Below are 14,778 nucleotides of genomic sequence, written 5' to 3' on the forward strand. Positions count from 1 at the left end.
AGGAAGAGTCGCTGCTGCTTCGGCAGCAGGCTAATTGGGGATCCTAATAAAATGCAAAACAATAAATATGAAGGATGTCAGTCACAGGAAAAGAACACCAGCTTCCCGCGTCCTTCTCTCCCTTCCCCTGACCAGCTTATATGGGCGCGATGGAAGGTTTTTTACTGCCGTGCACTTCATTTCACTTTATTAAACACCTGGGACTCGACTGGATCCAACGCTCCTGGATTGTAAGAAGTATATTTACAGCCACGTATTTATCTCCCCGGTTCTCTTTTTGGCTTTCAGAAATTCTCTCCTCCGATGAATGATTGATTGATTGGAAATGCAACAGAGCCAACCCGGTCGTGGGGCAGGGACAAAACAATCAACCTAGATAATGGAGGGCGTCCTCTTAAAATATTATCTGTCCCCTAACTGTGTTAAGAGGTCTCTCTCCGATTTGAATGGTGCGATTTTTGCTTATTTTTGGACCTGATTGATATACAGGGGCGAGTTGTTAAAACAATGAGGCTGCCAGCCAGGCAGCTCCAATGAGAAGGTGGGAAGACAGGTCATCGGTGTGGCCTGAAGGGGGCAGCACAAACAAGGGTGGGTTGATGCTTCATCACCAACTAAGCGAGAGGGCGGAGGGAGAGCGAGAGAGAGGCAGCAGGAGGATGAATACATAAAGGTAATGTAACGAGAAGTTTGAGGAGGAGGAGGAGGAGTGCGGGTGGGGTGACGAGAAGATGGAGAGGAAGAAGGTGGACTAGCATGTATTACACACACAATGCGGAATCAAAATGTGAGAGGCGCCCTGTGGAGAGATTCCACACTCTTTCTCACCCGTGATGAGGTGGATTGGGGGGGGGGGAGACAAAGTAGCCCCGCCCATCATGCAGGTCAGTCTTTAATACCACTGCGTGACAGCGGCTCGCCACCTGCCTCGACCCCCTCCAGTCACACGCAGATGGAAATCTCCCCGTCTCCTAATCTGCAACAACTTGGGTAATCGTGAGATGATGCGTAAACACACCCCTCCCTCACAGCATGGCCGAGCCATTTACATGAACAAGAAGAAGAAAAGCGATGTCATGCTTCCACAGGTAAATGTGGATAGATTACATTGCCGAGTGGTTTTCGCAGCTTGACATTAAAGATGGTCGATCAAACGCTCTGCTACCACCCTCCCCCCTGTCCCTGTCTCTGCTACCAGCCCCCCCCCACCCCACCCACACACACACACACTGGGGACACATTTCATGGGTGCGCGTGGCAGGGGGAAGAGTGGAAAGGAAAACAGCGGAGAGTCATTAACGGGGCCCACACCTCATGAAACATGAATTACATGAGCTGAGAAAGAGATAGCGACGCTTAATTAGAAATTATTCACTGTGTCGCAAGAACTGAGCGATAGTATTTCAACAGCCACACCCCAAAAAACTCACGTGACCTAAAATTACTAACAAAAAAAACTGTCAATGCACATGTAACGTTTATCTATTCCCCCTCCCCCCCCCGGCTTTGGTCTATGAATTGAAAGAAATGAGTGATTGATTGGCTGTGGCTGACAGCATAGACTAAACAGTAGACTTGAGCACAGGTTAACCCATTCAGCGCCTCCCTCTTCCCTCTTTCCACATCCCGTAACTATACAGTGTCTCTCAAATGATTTAGGGCGGCCTCGTTGTCCCCGAGGACAGGAAGTCATTGACACAGAGGATCTGTCAATTACACCAACAGCTTGGAGGGACAGGTAAGACCATCACTTTCTTCCTCTCTCCTTCCCTCTCTCTCCCTTTTCTTCTGTCCCCCCTCGCTCTCTTTTCACTGATGTAACGGCTACAGAGATGATATGACATCAACCCTCTTGATGGGAAATATCCTTGACACCCTTTGCTCATTTCAGCATCAGACCTAACATAGGCATACATTCCCCCATCCCCTCCACCCATACTCGTCCTCTCCCCACTCTCTGACTTGTAAAATGGATCCCCCCTCGTCCCTTTAGTCTGTAATGTCCTCCTAGAAGATCACACGATACTGCTGTAATAATGTCAACCCCCCCCAGCCCAACATAATGGATGGCCCCACCCCCACCGCTGCCACCCTCATCACCATATGTGAGATGGCCCAAAAGGGGGTTGGCCTTGTGAAAATGTCAGGTGAATATCAGAGAGCATACTTAAGTGCCGGGTTTAAGGTCAGGGGGAGATTGGAGATGGAGCCTGACTAAATGTGTTAAGAGGTATGTATAAAGGCCATTACAGGACGGTAAAGATGGAAGAGTCAAAGAAGGATTTATTTTCACAAAAAAAAATCTTGTGGTTTAGAGCAGGGGTTCCTCAACCTTTTGTGTTATTGTTTATTAAATACACCACCAACAATCTTCATTTGAGCGACGTACGAACATTTTGTTGTTTTGAAACAAATTTCCTGCAAGTCTACGTAGCTTACCAAGACTATTGACATCTTTTAGATAGGCTTTTTAAGTAATAATAATGAATAGGGAAAATAGTCTTGACACGATTTCCCCAAATGTTAATCCGCTATTTTTTTAATAATTATTAGAATTGATATGAAACCTTAATTTAATTATACATGTTCTTTTTTAAAGAAAGTGAATAGATAAATGATAGCGACAGAGTCACAGGTTGCAAAACATGACTTCCCAAGCTAAGTCCTGACTTTAGAATGTGTAGCTTAGCTTCTGAATGTCATAGAGATAAAGATATCATCGGGCATTTTACAGATTGTTTCCAGGAAAAAGCATCACGACCTAATGTGCCGTTGTAGATTTGTTTAAACAATTGTGAATTTGTAAAAAAAAATGCTTGGTCTGCATTGCAGAGCTTGACGCAGCACTACAGACCCGGGTTCGATCCCGGGCTGTGTTGCAGCAGGCCACAACCGGGAGAAGCATGAGGCGGTGCACAATTGGCCCAGCGTCGTCTGGGTTACGGGAGAGTTTGACCCGCTGACACGGTCGCCAGGTGTACGGTGTTTCCTCCGACACATTGGTGCGGCTGGCATCCGGGTTAAGCGAGCAGTGTGTCAAGAAGCAGTGCGGCTTGGCAGGGTCGTGTTTTGGAGGACAAATGGCTCTCGACTTTCGCCTCTCCCGAGTCCGTATGGGAGTTGCAGTGATGGGACAAGACTGTAACTACCAATTGGATACCACAAATTGGAGGAGAAAAAGGGGTAAAAACATAAAAGGTCCCATGACCCCACCCCAGGAAACTTAGTTTGGGAACCCTGGTTTACAGTAATATGGATGAGAAGGATGCATGTCCATAAACATTATTTATTCATGTTTATTTAACCTTTAACTAGGCAAGTCAGTTGAGAACAAATTCTTATTTTACAATGACGGCCTACCCCGGCCAAACCGTTCCCTAACCCGGACGACGCTTAGTCATTCAATTCAATATGTGAATGAGGGGAAGAATCAACGTGTGTTATTTACATAGATAGAACCCGAACTCTAACCCTGTACTGTAAAATACTATAATAGCAATACTTGTTTACTACAACATCATTAAAGGGGGAAAAAACAACATGCGGTATTAACATAATACATCAAGACTAATGCTAATGCACTCTATGGAATTGTAGGCTAATATTTGTTTACTTCACCATGCTGCATTGAATAAAGTTTATTCAATTGAAAATACATTTCAAAATGTTGCTTATCACAGTGTTCATGGCATCTGAACGCATACATTGGAGGAAAAAGAATGGACATATCAATCTCAGATTTCCCAAAGACTCCGAAATGAGGACACACTCATGTCACAGCTAAGAGACGGAAAGGGTGGGTTGCTCCGTTAAGGCTAAACTAAATGTCCATAATGTTATTGAGAACTACCAAGAAATAATCACCTCTGATTTGGAGAAACACTGATGATGTACGAGTCATTATAAACTGGGTGGTTCAAGCCCTGATTGCTGATTGGCTGACTGCCATGGTATAGGGTAGCCTAGTGGTTAGAGCGTTGGACTAGTAACCGGAAGGTTGCAAGTTCAAATCCCCGAGCTGACAAGGTACAAACCTGTCGTTCTGCTCCTGAACAGGCAGTTAACTCACTGTTCCTAGGCCGTCATTGAAAATAAGAATTTGTTCTTAACTGACTTGCCTAGTTAAATAAAGTTCAAATAAAATATCAGACCGTATATCACACGTGTTGCATTGAATAAAGAAAATATTTTACGTTGGTAACCAGTTGATAATATAATGGGCTCCCGAGTGGCGCAGCGGTCTAAGGCACTGCATCTCAGTGCAAGAGGCGTCACTACAGTCCTTTGTTCGATTCCAGGCTGTATCACATCCGGCTGTGATTGGGAGTCCCATAGGGCGGTGCACAAATGGCCCAGCGTCGCCCGGGTAGGCCATCATTGTAAATACAAAAATGTTCTTAACTGACTTGCCTAGTTAAATAAATAAATAAATAAATATTATAATTCTAGCAATAAGGCACCTCAGGTGTTTGTGATATATGGCCAATATTCCACGGCTAAGGGCTGTGTCCAGGCACTCTGTGTTGTGTCATGCTTAAGAACAGCTCTTAGCCATGGTATATTGTCCATATACCACACCCCCTAGGGCCTTGTTGCTTAATACTGGAATCCCCTAGTACTGGCCTTCATAAAATACAGACAAACCTTGGATAGCATCATGCCTTTGTACTGTGCACCTAAGGCTAAAGCTCAATAGCGTTTCTGTATGTCACTCATTTCGCAGGGCTTCAGTATAGGTTGTTAAACACTGAGTGTGGAAAAACATTAAGAAAACCTGCTCTTTCCATGACATAATGACCAGGTGAATCCAGGTGAAAGCTACGTTCCCTTATTGATGTCACTTTAAAAATCCACTTCAATCAGTGTAGATGAATTAGAGGAGACAAGGATTTTTAAGCCTTGAGATAATTGCGATATGGATGTGTGGATTTCAGAGGGTGAATGGTCAAGACAAAATATTTAAGTACCTTTTGAACGGTGCATGGTAACTAGACACAACTCTGGTAAGCATTGGAGTCAACATGGGCCAGCATCCCTGTGGAAAGCTTTCGACACCTTGTAGAGTCCATGCCCTGACAAATTGAGGTTGTTCACTCGATGTACATTGCATTGGATTTTTCCCATTAAGAGCATTAAGGCTGTGGCCAAGCTGTTAGTGCCGCTGTCAAGGCCTCACCTGCTCTTAAGATGCTGGATGCTGCCCAGACACTTGAACTGTCCATTCACCATGATGGCCATGCGCGTGCATAGGGCCTCACACTCCTCCATGCTGTAAGAGACAAAGGGAGAGAGGTAGAGAGAGAGAGAGAGAAAGGTTCAATTGTGTACTATAGGGCACAATTTTTCTACTCTACACAAACATCAAAAGACTTGCAGAAACAAAACAAGTCAGTAAGAATTTTTTTCTGGTTTGGTTGTTCTCCATCCCATGCTGCTTTATTCAATTGACACCCAATGTCCTTTCCGTACCCATAGGGCTGACTAGTAACATGCCATATGTGACCCATTTCAGGAAGCTAGGTGTATGTCGCATGTCACTACTTCACAGGAACGTCTTTTTTCAGTTTTATCATCAAAATACGTGTTTTGTTGTTGTTGGTAGAAATGCCTTCTGGAACATGTGACCTTTCATGTGCCTTAAGAACAAACTTGTATTCCATCTGTAAATACTAATACAATTGTTAAATTACGAGCCTAGTTGGTTTAGCCAGGAAAAGGAGGAACCTTCCTGCTAGCCACGATTGGCTGAGATATTGGATAGGCTGGACATGCCAGGAGATGAGTTTGGATTGGTCTGCCATGTCGCATACTTCTGTCTATAACGTGAGCTGCTCTCAGTATGTGTTGATAACCCTTTCTACTGCTGATTTAGCCATTGAGAACTACAAAAGTTTGCAACTTTTCTCAACATCTTTGATGCCCTGAATTTAGCAGGCGTTCTCGACAGATCAATTGGAAAAAGTTGCGGTAGGCTACTTTCTGCACACGGTCAGTGTGAACCGGAGTGACTTGACACAACGCTGGCCAAAAGAGATGCAGCTACAAACCAAAATGGAGTTAAATGGTTCCCAGACTGCCGTGAAGCGTTCATCCATGTATACGGTTAAGAGTCGAGGTAAGAGTCTAGCTACATATTCAGATACTATAGGTTTCGAATTTTGTCAGAACGTTGTTTTCATTGCAAGTTAAAGTGTACTGTTGATGGCTCACTAGCTAACATTATGTGTATGATCTGTGTAGTAATTTTATTCAAATCAGAAAACAATTTGCATTGCTATTTATAGCCTAATGTTAGCTAGCTAGCTACCATTGAACCTAATTGGTTAGCTCTAGCTACCTACAGATTCATACTATAGCTATGACAATCCATTTGTATTGGTAGTATTGTATTGGTAGTAGTATGAGTTGGGATCATGCCAGTTCAATGTTTTTGCTACCTAGCTACATGTCTAAAGAAAATACTCCACTTCTCCAGTTGATTACATGAACTATCAAATTAGCCAGGTGTGTCTAGGGGTGATTACGGCCATCTAAAGTATGATGTGTGTACGTCTAGACAATAGTGACCCATCCACTTAGATAGATGTGGCTGGGGGTGTTTCTAATATTTTTTTCACATAACTCCTCAATTTAGACAAGTGTGTCTGGGTAAGCATCGTCTAATAATTATAACATGTTTATATCTGGACACAGTTGTTGATATTGCTACTATAATATGCAAGTAATCATTTCATTATACCGTCAAAACCTTCTGCATCCTGTGCATGTGACAAATCAACTTAGAATGTATTTGATATTAGTGTGTGTTTACCAGAAGTGGCAATGTGAAGAACAACATGTCAGATTAAGACATAGGCCAAAGACTAGATAAAGTGTATTTTAACCTGGAGGTTTTCCTAATTGTAGGCTACTAGTTTTACCACTTTTAGTCTTGAAATCTTTGTTTGTTTACTACACTACTCACTCTGTTCAGCACATGGCCTCATGTGAATCCTTAAAGAGATGGGTGGGGCTAAGGCTTAAGAGGGTGTGAACAATGCTGAATGGGTGTAGACAAAGAAGAGCTCTCCAGTAGGTACCAAAACATTCAAGGGCCATTTCCTCAAAAGTGGGGTTACGAGTTTATCAGCTTTCAATGTCTTATTGTTCCTCAAATGCAGTGTACCATCTCTGAGTCTCTACTTTTATCCAAGATAAAAAACACCAGTATAATGTTGCTATGTACGACCGAATCCAGGTGGTGGGTCACACATACTGTTCCTGTAGGCCCATAGCAATGCCTAAGAACACTCCAAACAACTGAGTCATCCATGCGAAAGTGTATTTGAGAATGCTAACTGCCAAATCAAGGCTTACATGTTTATATATTGTATATATTTCCATGAAAGTTATCAGAATAAAGTCGACTCTATTCCACACAGTGAGAAGGATCTTATTGGAATACACTGCCCGTAAAATTCATGACCAATGTTCAAGTACTGTCTATTTCCTTCTTTGAAGAAAAAACAAGACACATCTGGCCTGTCTTTGAAATATGCATGCCGCATCCACATTCCAGCTTTGTGGTAAATACTGCAGCAAATGGACAACTTTCAGCTGAATAATTATTTTAGCTGGGATTCGCTTCACGCTGTTCGTTCGGAGGCGGGGGGTGGGGAGTGGGGGGCATGCGATGAGGGTCTAATTTTTCATGCCTGGTTCAGGTCCAGAGAGCAGGATGGTTGGCTCCCGGGCTCTGGTGATCATTTTAGGACATCTTCTTTGACAGCCCTAGCTTAATTAGGGGGAGCGGAGTCGAACATCTGTACATTTTTATTTTGTGTTTCAGCTGCCATTCTGGATGCAGCCCGGTAAATTTCTTGCTGAGGCGGAGGCTTTGTATAGCTTTGCTGAGGGATGGAGCAATTAGTATTATGATCATGTAAAACCTGGCAAATGCGCCGCTTGACCAACAAAAGCACCTGGTTGCAATATGGACGATTGGACGCAACTGAGCTGTGTACCAGCTATCACTAATACAACAAATGTGCTTTGTTCTCAGAAAAATAACACAATATGGAATGGTGATAATGGATTCACAAACTAAACTGTACAACGTTTTTCGTATCACCCGCTTCCATAAGAAGTTAAAGATTTAAAAACAATATTGCAGTTTGGAGAGAGAACACAATGGAGTCATGAATAAACATGAGTGTAGTGAAGTACTATCCATCTCGTTGTTTGTTTTTAGTTCCTGGATTTCTTAGTTTGAGTTACAGTGTGTCATATTGGTAATTGCACCATTATCCACTCCACCTGGCCCATTCACTATAATTGTGTATACATACATTTGCACATATTAACTCTGAACTCAGATCCAAGAGCTTAAAGGACCAACTTACAGGAAGTCGCAAATTAGAGTCACACTCCCAAATCTAACTTGAGAGGTGAGAACATAGAGAAGAGAACATACCTGTGTGATGTTAGGATGACTGAGCGTCCCTCTTTGATGACACTCAGGATGCAGTCCCACAGGAAGCGTCTGGCTTTGGGGTCCATCCCTGTTGTTGGCTCATCCTACAGTAACGGGACAAAAAGCGTTCCCTCAACGTTTGACCTCCATTATGTTTTATGTTATCCCAATGTTATCACATCATTTCACATCTCTACTATTATTCTCCATTCAAATGATCTCAATCTTACTTAAATGTTCCAGATCCATAGACAGATGATCTAAGCTTAAAAGGATTGTCCATTAAAAAAAAAATGTATTTGGGTATTTTGTTCATTAGTCCATTAGTACAATCCCCCAAAATATTCAAATATTTATTTTGAGTGAATTATCGCTTTAAATGCTAAATCTGTAATATTTTATCTTAGTCAATAGTGATTAATAATATAAAATTGATTCTTAATGGCATGGTAGGCTGTTGAAATTACAGATTGGGCCTTTAACCCTCAGAATGTGTTCCTAAGGTCTCATATCCCTGTAGCCCCAAACTTTGACATCTCACAGCATTATGCTGCTGACACTAGACTGATATGCCCCTTCCAGTTGGAAGAGGACTACATTTAGACATGAAAGCACACTTAATGTTTCAAAGGCTTCTGCTACCAACACTAACCAGTGGAATCAAAGCAGTGTAGAGGAGCTTTGGAATTGGGGAGGCTACATGGGGAGAGCCGAGGGCATCAGGCACTTTCAGACCCAGCCAAACAAATTCCCAGGGGACTTCTCTCTTACAGACATTGTGAATGCAATATGCGCGGGCGCACACACTTTCTCATTCCCCATTCCCTTTCTCTCTCCCCGGGCTAGTCTGTCCATGGACGATTAGAGAGAGACAGGACTCAGTCCATTGCCTGTGCTCCAGCTTCGCTCCTACACTGCCAGAATCCCCCAAATCCCACCAGGGATCTCCATCACCATGCTGACGGTGTCCCTGTGCAAAGCCGACATGGCGGTGCCTTAAGGCAACCAAGCAAGACTCAGTGTTCTACCTGCCACACAAATGGAAACTCACGCTAACACTACATTATCCGTCTGTCTCAAAGTTACGAGCCAGGGTTACCAAACAACTGCAAGTGAACTATCTGTCTGAATGAAAACTAGCTTCTGCACTGTGTTGGAATATGAAATAGAGGATCTTGTGTAGGTAGGTAAGCTACATGATGTACATACAGTACCAGTCAAAAGTTTGGACACACTTACGCATTCAAGGGTTTTTCTTTATTTGTACTATTTTCGACATTGCAGAATAATAGTGAAGACATCAAAACTATGAAATAACACATATGGAATCATGTAGTAACTTTGATTCTTCAAAGTAGCCACTCTTCGCCTTGATGACAGCTTTGCACACTCTTGGCATTCTCTTAACCGGCTTCATGAGGTAGTCAACTGGAATGCATTTCAATTAAGAGGTGTGCCTCAGTTAATTTGTGGAATTTCTTTCATTCTTAATGCGTTTCAGCCAATCAGTTGTGTTGTGACAAGTTAGGGGTATTATACAGAAGGTATTTTACCAAATATAGGGCAAAGTCCATATTATGGCAAGAACAGCTTAAATAAGCAAAGAGAAACAACAGTGCATCATTACTTTAAGACATGAAGGTCAGTCAATACAGAACATTTCCAGAACTTTAATAGGGTTTTAAGTGCAGTCGCAAAATCCTTCAAGCGCTATGATGAAACTGGTTCTCATGAGGACCGCCACAGGAAAGTAAGATGCAGAGTTACCTCTGCTGCAGAGGATAAGTTCATTAGCGTTAACAGCCTCAGATTGCAGCTCAAATAAATGCTTCTCAGAGTTCAAATAACAGACATCTCAACATCAACTGTTCAGAGGAGACTGTATGAATCAGGCCTTCATGGTCGAATTACTGCAAAGAAACCACTACTAAAAGACATACATTTAAGAAGAGATTTGCTTGGGCCAAGAAACACAAGCAGTCATCATTAGACTGGCGGGAATCTGTCCTTTGGTCTGATGAGTCCAAATTTGAGATGTTTGTTCCAACCGTTGTGTCTTGTGAGATACAGAGTAGGTGAATGGATGATCTCTACAAGTGTAGTTCCCACCGTGAAGCATGGAGGAGGAGGTGTGATGGTGTGGAGTGCTTGCTGGTGACACTGTCTGGGATTTATTTAGAATTCAAGGCACACTTAACCAGCATGGCTACTACAGCATTCTGCAGAGATACACCATCCGATCAGGTTTGCGCTCATTTGTTTTTCAACAGGACAATGACCCAAAACACATCTCCAGGCTGTGTAAGGGCTATTTGACTAAGAAGGAGAGTAAAGGAGTGCTGCATCAGATGACCTGGCCTCCAAAATCCCCCGACCACAACCCAATTGAGATGATTTGGGATGAGTTGGACCGCAGAGTGAAGGAAGAGCAGCCAAAAAGAGCTCAGCATATGTGGGAACTCCTTCAAGACTGTGGGAAAAGCATTCCTCATGATGCTGGTTGAGAGAATGGCAAGAGTGTGCAAAGCTGTCATCAAGGCAAAGGGTGGCTACTACAAAGAATATAAAATATAAAATATCTTTGATTTATTTAACACTTTTTTGGTTACTACATGATTCCATGTGTTATTTGCTAAATACGGCTGCTTGAATCCTGACTAGAACCAAACAATCTGATCATACTACTTCAGTGCTAGCCTCCCTACACTGGCTTCCTATTAAGGCAAGGGCTGATTTCAAGGTTTTACTGCTAACCTACAAAGCATTACATGGGTGTGCTCCTACCTAGCTTTCCAATTTGGTCCTGCCGACCATACCTACACATACGCTACGGTCACAAGACGCAGGCATCCTAAATTCTAAGCAAACAGCTGGAGGCAGGGCTTTCTCCTATAGAGCTCAATTTTTATGGAATGGTCTGCCTACCCATGTGAGAGACACAGACTCGGTCTCAACCTTTAAGTCTTTACTGAAGACTCATCTCTTCAGTGGGTCAAATGATTGAGTGTAGTCTGGCCCAGGAGTGTGAAGGTGAACGGAAAGGCTCTGGAGCAACAAACCGCCCTTGCTGTCTCTGCCTGGCCAGTTCCCCTCTCTCCACTGGGATTCTCTGCCTCTAACCCTATTACAGGAGCTGAGTCACTGGCTTACTGGTGCTCTTCCATGCCGTCTCTAGGAGGGGTCACTTGAGTGGGTTGAGTCACTGACGTGATCTTCCTGTCTGGGTTGGCACCTCTCCTTGGGTTGTGCCGTGGCGGAGATCTTTGTGGGCTATACTCGGCCTTGTCTCAGGATGGTAAGTTGGTGGTTGAAGATATCCCTCCAGTGGTGTGGGGGCTGTGCTTTGGCAAAGTGGGTGGGGTTATATCCTGCCTGTTTGGCCCTGTCTGGGGGTATCATCGGATGGGGCCACAGTGTCTCCTGACCCCTCCTGTCTCAGCCTTCAGTATTTATGCTGCAGTAGTTTATGTGTCGGGGGCTAGGGTCAGTCTGTTATTTCTAGAGTACTCTTCCTGTCCTATCCAGTGTCCTGTGTGAATTTAAGTATACTCTCTCTTATTCTCTCTTTCTTTCTTTCTCTCGGAGGACCAGAGCCCTAGGATCATGCCTCAGGACTACCTGGCATGATCACTCCTTGCTATCCCCAGTCCACCTGGCCGTGCTGCTGCTCCAGTTTCAACTGTTCTGCCTGAGGCTATGGAACCCTGAACTGTTCACCGGACGTGCTACCTGTCCCAGACCTGCTGTTTTCAACTCTCTAGAGACAGGAGCGGTAGAGATATTCTTAATGATCGGCTATGAAAAGCCAACTGACATTTACTCCTGAGGTGATGACTTGCTGCACCCTCGACAACTACTGTGATTATTATTATTTGACCATGCTGGTCATTTATGAACATTTGAACATCTTGGCCATGTTGTGTTATAATCTCCACCCGGCACAGCCAGAAGAGGACTGGCCACCCCTCATAGCCTGGTTCCTCTCTAGGTTTCTTCCTAGGTTTTGGCCTTTCTAGGGAGTTTTTCCTAGCCACCGTGCTTCTACACCTGCATTGCTTGCCGTTTGGGGTTTTAGGCTGGGTTTTCTGTACAGCACGTTGAGATATCAGCTGATGTAAGAAGGGCTATATAAATACATTTGATTTTTCATAGTTTTGATGTCTTCACTATTATTCTACAATGTAGAAAATCATACAAATAAAGAAAAACCCTTGAATGAGTAGGTGTGTCCAAACTTTTGACTGGTACTGCACATATAACATTAAACAGCATTACAAGGGATCTGAAGGATTTCCTATATCATGACTGACTGTCTTGCTGAATTCATGAATTAATTAATGGGTGGGTAGGATGGATGGATGGATTACTTAATACTTTAGTGGTATAATAGTAAACATTACATTTGCCTAATCAGGCGTGTGGGTGCAATATTTTAGTGATTGTATTTTCATGGAATCAGTAAGATTTTGAAGTGACTTGGCAGGTCCCAAAGTTGGTCCCTCCTAATGAGGCTGTGCCATTATAATACTTTTTCAACCCTCTCCATGGCCAGCCTGCTTTACAAAGTCAGTTAATTAAGGAACACACTTTGATTAAGATGCCATTTTCTTTCTGTGAGAAACGCTTAGCTAGCATATAGCCACCGACTCTCCCTGTTCAAACCAATCCCAGTATGAGGCTTTAATTCCTGCAAACAGCGTTACGTCCGCTTTAAATTTCCAAACGAGATTGGGTGGACTCTGAAAAATTAATTAAAACGTGACCGGATGGCGATGCGACTGAAATACAGCCCCTTTTTTCCCTCTACTAGTAATTGACTTATAATCCCCAAGGAAATTCATTAACAATTTCTAAGTTGAATCCAGGATTTGTTATGTTGTCAAGCAGGCATACATCCTCTAATTGGTTCTCTCTCCTCTTCGCTGTACAAGGAACCAAAGTGGAATCCAATCTAGTGTTAGTTGGCTAAAGCATTTTGGAGTTATATCAAAAGTGATATTCTTGCACCCCGAAAAAAAGATGAAGAAATTGTTGAATACATTTTTTCTGCCCTCACTGAAAGCTTAATCACTGCTCAGGACAGAACTTCTGCAATATAAATTGAACCATAATATTGGATGTGATCTGTAAAATATCTTAATAAAGTGTAAATACAGCAAGTAGGCGTTTATCATAGACCCATATCAATAGTGTTATATCAATGATCTCAAAAGGTGTTCATAACATTGTCATAAGGCAATAATAAGGCTGTCATCTTACCAGGAAGACCACAGGAGGACAGCCAATCAAAGCCATGGCGGTGGAGAGCTTGCGTTTGTTCCCTCCACTGTAGGTACCGGCTGACTTGTTGGAGTATTTGACCAGGCCTAGCTTCTGGATGCCCCACTCTGCCACCTAATAACGAAAACACAACACGAGAAAACATTTAAATATATAATTACAAATTGTATTTCTGTGACAGTAGCACAACAATCCACTTTGGTTTGGGCTGTCTAATGCTGGCATTCTGCTCTCACACCCTCCCTCTCTTCCTTTCCCCTGGCATGAGACATATGCATGCATGATGGTTGGCATCGCCACAGGACCTTTTTCAAGGCTGATATGCTGCACTGTGGGTTTCTGGGCCACATCACAAGCTAAGAAATAGTACTAGCCAGCAGGAACTTATCCAGTATTCATCCCCCTAGCGATTCTCCAATCCCTATCCTCAGGTACCCCCAACCAAATGTATTGTATGCGGGCATGTTTTCATTCCAACCATCCAGACATTCATTTACTCCCAATATTGACATGTTGGTGGACTAATGATGTGGAAATGACACCAGCTCCCAGGGGCTCTCCCTGGAGCCAAAATGGCCACCACAAAGCAAAACTCAGCAGACCCAACGGAACTGAGACCAGAGAAACTGGGTCCCTTGGCCTAGTAGTGTGAGATCAAAGGCCTGGGCGCCTGGGCCTGAGGCTGAGGCCACTGGCAAGTTGACCAGCCAACTTTCTTTTGATCTTATTGTTGCTGAGGGGGCTGTGGAGAAACTGGGGGCCCATGGTGGGGCGGCCCCACTGCTAGGCATGCTGGTGAATAATGTAAAGGAATTACCCGTGGCCAGCTCCTCTAACCAGAACCTTATGTATTACATAGGTCATCGACTTCAGAAGTTATTCATCACTTTGACCAAGCGCAGTGTGCTGTCTACTTTCTTTTACGGTTGGAAGTGCAGGTATTGTATGGGGGGGAAGAAATGTCTGAAAGGATATGAAGTTCTTTGTTCTCGTCCGTCATCATGACAACTGTATACCTTAGGAATCAAATGGTGTTGCCTGGTACA

The 14,778-nt window shown here is 43.4% G+C and overlaps 1 protein-coding gene across 2 annotated transcripts in view; it reads right to left on the bottom strand.

The window, feature by feature from the left end:
• The window catches only part of LOC109906504 (phospholipid-transporting ATPase ABCA1), a 226,621-nt gene that overhangs the window by 18,507 nt on the left and 193,336 nt on the right, over window positions 1-14,778 (bottom strand). For both annotated transcript variants that reach the window (XM_031792012.1, XM_020504223.2), the window contains exons 46-48: window positions 13,712-13,846; window positions 8,453-8,556; window positions 5,177-5,269 (exon numbers count right to left, since the gene is read on the bottom strand). In XM_031792012.1, the coding sequence (XP_031647872.1) occupies window positions 5,177-5,269; window positions 8,453-8,556; window positions 13,712-13,846 (332 nt within the window). The remainder of the gene's footprint in view (window positions 1-5,176; window positions 5,270-8,452; window positions 8,557-13,711; window positions 13,847-14,778) is intronic.

The sequence above is a fragment of the Oncorhynchus kisutch genome, linkage group LG16 (assembly GCF_002021735.2).
Source record: "Oncorhynchus kisutch isolate 150728-3 linkage group LG16, Okis_V2, whole genome shotgun sequence".
Taxonomy (NCBI): domain Eukaryota; kingdom Metazoa; phylum Chordata; class Actinopteri; order Salmoniformes; family Salmonidae; genus Oncorhynchus; species Oncorhynchus kisutch.